General features: G+C 39.6%; 1 protein-coding gene across 1 annotated transcript; it reads right to left on the reverse strand.

Annotated features, from left to right (window-relative positions):
* Positions 1–779: 779 nt before the first annotated feature.
* Positions 780–4,333, reverse strand: LOC147234763 (SPEG neighbor protein-like). The gene is made up of 5 exons (XM_086144598.1): positions 4,298–4,333; positions 2,948–3,054; positions 1,906–2,213; positions 1,688–1,829; positions 780–1,015 (listed from the first exon to the last, which is right to left on the reverse strand). Exons 1-5 carry the CDS (start codon positions 4,316–4,318, stop codon positions 877–879), a joined length of 717 nt encoding a protein of 238 aa, XP_086000724.1. The 5' UTR covers positions 4,319–4,333; the 3' UTR covers positions 780–876.
* Between the last annotated feature and the right edge of the window lie 471 nt (positions 4,334–4,804).

Raw genomic sequence — 4,804 nt, forward strand, 5'->3', positions numbered from 1 at the left:
AGTTAATAATTTTCATCCCCACCCAGCAGGACAGCAGCGTCCCCTCCTGGCTGCTCTCCTCGAAAATCTGCATATCTTGAATATCCTGATACATCAGAAATGATAATGGGATTCCATTCTTGAAAAATCCAAATACGTAAATTCGATTTTTAAAATAAAAAAAAAAAAAAAAACTTCGGACCCTGAAATATCCAGGAGGAGTAAAATATAAGTGAAAAATACAGCAAAAAATCAATTTAAATTACTAAATAAGATAATAAGCTTAATAATATAGGATATTATAGGATCATAATAGGATTTAAATGCAACGGGGTCACATAGGTGTGGCCTCATCTTCATCAACAACACACAACCACACACAACCACACACACACACACACACACACACACACACACACACACACACACAGAACACTTACCTCCTGGTCAGCTTGATCAATGAGGTTCAGCTTGTGGAGCCATGCAAACATTTAGAGGTTCATCAGGGCTTCATTAATTGGATGTTTCTGTATGATTGACAGCTGACACTTCCTGGATAAACCCCGCCTCTAGGCTCAATAACAGCAGGGATTGGCTCCCTATCCCTCTAAATAAAATAAAATAAAATAAAATAAAATAAAATAGAATAAAACAAAATAAAATAAAATAAAATAAAATAAAATAAACAAGCCTTCACTCTGCACATTTGAATATTAATAATTGTTATTACCCATTATTTATTCCTGGACTTTTTTTATTGGAAAAGTTTAGGAAATGAATAAATGAGAGAAAGGCCGGACTGGGAGTTTGAGCTTTGTTTATTTACAGGTTTGTAGACAATCGGCAGCAGTGCCTCTTAGTCGCCACCAGGCAGCGGTTTTCGGGTGTGTCGGGTGCTCAGATGATGTGGATGCAGGCGAAGGATTGGTCCGTCCCCAGGTGGTTCTCCACGAACACCTCATACCTGCCGGCATCCGAAACCCGGGCGTTCTTCACCGTCAGGATGGTGGTCGTGTCGCAGACGTCAAAGAAGATCCTGGAAATTAAAGTTCAATAAGGCCAAACACAAATCTATTCCCAGGAGATTAACTCCAAATGAGGCCAATCTGAAGAAATTTGCCAAAAATGCAAGAGATTAAGTCTCAAAAAAAAACGACTGATCCTGCACTTAGATCCCAGCACTGGATTAACCCCAAAGTAAGTAAAAAATTAGATTAACTCCACAAACGGAAGATACAGCTCAAAAGTTCCCCGATCCCAAGAGATTAAATCCAAAAAATACCACAATCCTAGAACATGAACTGACAAGAAGCAGAAATAATCCCAAAATCCGCCACAATTCAATTTAATTCCCAAGAAATTATGACAAATATCAAAGAAGATGAGCCAGCCAGAGGAAAGCAGGGATTAAAGCGATCATGGATTAAGAACAAGATAATCTCAGGAGATCAGAGAAGATTAAAAACCACGACAGGATCCACGGATCTTCTGAGAAGGAAAGCAGATGTTCAATAAAAATAAGAATAAGAACAGCTTTATTTATCTCGAAGGTAATTGTTGTGCCAGAGTTTCAAGTAAAACATAACAATAATAAATAATAGTAGGAAATTGTATAAACAGTGAAAAAAAAGGGGGGGGGGGATAAGAAATTCCAAATAAAACTATAAAGTGTCATAGTCAAGGCTATAAAGTGTTTAAAGCGTCTCACCTGTCGTCCTCCTCGATGTCCTCGCCGTCCTTCAGCCAGGCCACGTCGGGCGGCGGCTCACCGCTGATCTCTGCCTTCAGGACCATCGTCGCCCCACGTTTGGCCTGCAGGTTCTCGGGGCCTTTGGACACTTTGGCGGGAACTGACACACACACACACACACACACACACGTGAGTAGAAGGTCATAGTAGCGCCTTTAACCAATCTTCACCCTCACCCTCCACCAGGATGCAGGCTGATCCAGAAGCTTCTCCGAAGGGGTTCTTGACAGCAACAGTGTAGCGTCCCAGGTCATCCAGGACGCCGTCCCGGACCACCAGGGCCACCACGTCCGGGTCCTCGAAGACGTAGCGGTATTTGGGCCCGTCCCGGAGCTGCCGGCCATCCTTCAGCCAGACGATGAAGGGGTCGGGGAAGGCGCTGACTCGGCACTCCAGCTTGGCGGCGCTACCCTCCACCAGGACCACGTCCTTCAGGTCCTGCAGGATCCGCGGCGGGCCCTTCTCGCGCAGCTCCTTACGGGACCTTTTTTTTTTTTTTTTTTCGGGGGGGGTGGGGTGGAAATGTAAGCTGGGATGTTTCAGAGATATGCGTTATGATGACCACCAAGAATTAAAAATGTAAAATGAAGCTCAAAAAAACAGCAGGAAATTACATTGTCATATATATGTAATACATGTGTTATTAACATGAAATAATGTTGTGTTATTAACGTGTGATAAAGCTGTGTCCTTTAAAGCTGTCTTTATTTTAGGCCCTTAATGTGTGATTATGTCAGGAGTGTGTAACATTGTCATGTTATTGAAGTGCGATATTGTTGTGTTATTAACATGTGATAACGACAAGTCATCAATTTGCAATGTTATCTTATTAGCATGTAATTATGTCAATGATGTGTAATAATATCATGCTATGAGGTTATTTCATGTCATGTCACATCATGCTATGTTATGCTATTCATGAGTAATTTTGTTCATATGTTATGCTTTTATTGAGTAATAATGTCATGTCACGTTATGTCACGCTGTTATATTATGTTAACAATGAATAATAATGTTATATTATATTGTGTTGTGAGTAATAATGTTACATTATATTGTGTAATGCTATGATTATGTGTGAATAATGAGTAATAATGTCATGTTACATTATGTTGTTATGCTGCAATGTTATTTCATGTCATGTTATTAACGTGTAATAAGGCCATGTAATAAAAGTGTAATAACATCATATCAGCGCAGGGGCAGTGAGGCATCCACCTGTGTCCGCGGTACGAGGCCTGGATCCTGATGGCGGCCTCCTGGACCTGGGGGTCGCTGATGTCCAGGGTGCAGCCGGGCGGGGGGGCGGCTTTGGCCCGGGACATCTAGGCGGGGTGGAGGGGCAATTATATATACATATATATATATATATATATATATATATATATATATATGAAAGATTTCCTGGTCACTACTGGTACGCTTCTGCTAATTCATCATCCGGCACTAGAGTGTTATTACAATGTAATAATTATTTATATTTACAAGTCTATAATTGTGATATTAATAATCGCTTCTGATGTAGAATCAATTTTCTGACAACCTCTCATGCCATTTTTAAGAAAGGCTAATATATATATAGTCATCTCGAATATAAAATTATTTACCAAGATAAATAGCTATTTATCTAATGTGCAATGTGTTATTATAAAGTTATAACTATTTAATGCTACTTTCAATGTTAGTTCTTACTTTTTGATGTAGAATCTCTTTTTTCTGAGAGCCCTTCATACAGTTTTCTTTGTTTTGTTTTTTTCATTTCATGGTTATTACACGCTTATTGCATCATTTTTTTAAATTATATATAGGCTTCATAATAATTGCTTTTGATGTAGAGTATCTTTTTCTGACAACCTCAAATGGCATTTTCAAAAAAGGCTACATAAATATACAATCATATGGAATATAAAATGATTAATTTACAGAAATTACTATTTATGTTATCACAATATTATAACTATTTTTCGCCAAAGTTGAAATTGATATCGATGTTGATATCAACCTCTCATGTTTTTTTTTATTCCATTTCATGTTTATTACATGCTTATTGCCATCGTTTTTAAAAAAAGGCTACATAAATATATAAATGTACTGAATGTTGAATGATTAGTTTAGAGAAATTACAATGTATTTACATCCAAATATATATTTATATATGGGATTTCCTGGTCACTACTTGGACACGTCTGCCTATTCATTGCTTGACATAACATGTTTTTACAGTGTAATAACTCTATTATACGTTAATTTCGAGACTGATTCGCACTAAATACACAAAAAAGTCTGGTTTTATTGACATTATTTCCCCAATATTACACCTGCAACATCTTAGCCCATTTCCTGATGTTATTATTATTTTATCATCATTATTATCATTATTATTATTATCATGATCAATTTTCTCGTCCAATTTTCTTCTTCAGATCCTCGTTTTGGATTCGTCAGGCTGTGAGTCCTCCTGTAGATCCTGACCTTTTGGCCGCGGACGCCGAAGAAGATGTACTTAGAAGTCCCATCCCATCAGGATGGATCCATGAAAAAGGGAATAGAGATCAAATTGTTTCTTACCTTCCCAGCGTCCTCTCGCATTCCGTAACCGACGGCGACGGCGGCCTGTTTTTATACTCGGCGGTCGAAGCAGCGGCATCAAGCGTCTCGTCTCCTTCTTTGGACGTTGGGAGAAAATTGCGAAGATGAGGAAGATGACTGAGGGCTCCAGACAAGTGTTGCGGAGACACATTCCCCCTCCTAAAATAGATCCACGGAGGGGAGGTCGGGGTTCGGTCAGCGTGTGTGTGTGTGTGTGATAGAAAGAGGTGGAAATAATACACAAGTTTATCTTTTGGAAGCGACACGGGCGACGATGTTTTGCAGACGACACTGCGATCTACGAGGATGCAGGTGGGGAACATCTAGAGAGGTGGAGGTTGGAATACTGAGAATGAGAGCGAGGCTACAAGTCAAGGTGTCTGGTTTTGGAGACACTGAGGAGAAAACTGGAGGGAGAGATGGAGATGCGGTGGATGGAGAGGATCAAGTCCTTCAGAGGGACAGCACATTCTGGAAATACAGTCA

Source organism: Fistularia commersonii, chromosome 4 (genome assembly GCF_037954325.1).
Source record: "Fistularia commersonii isolate RoL2024-O1a breed Wild chromosome 4, RoL_Fcom_v1.0, whole genome shotgun sequence".
NCBI classification, from domain to species: Eukaryota; Metazoa; Chordata; class Actinopteri; order Syngnathiformes; family Fistulariidae; genus Fistularia; species Fistularia commersonii.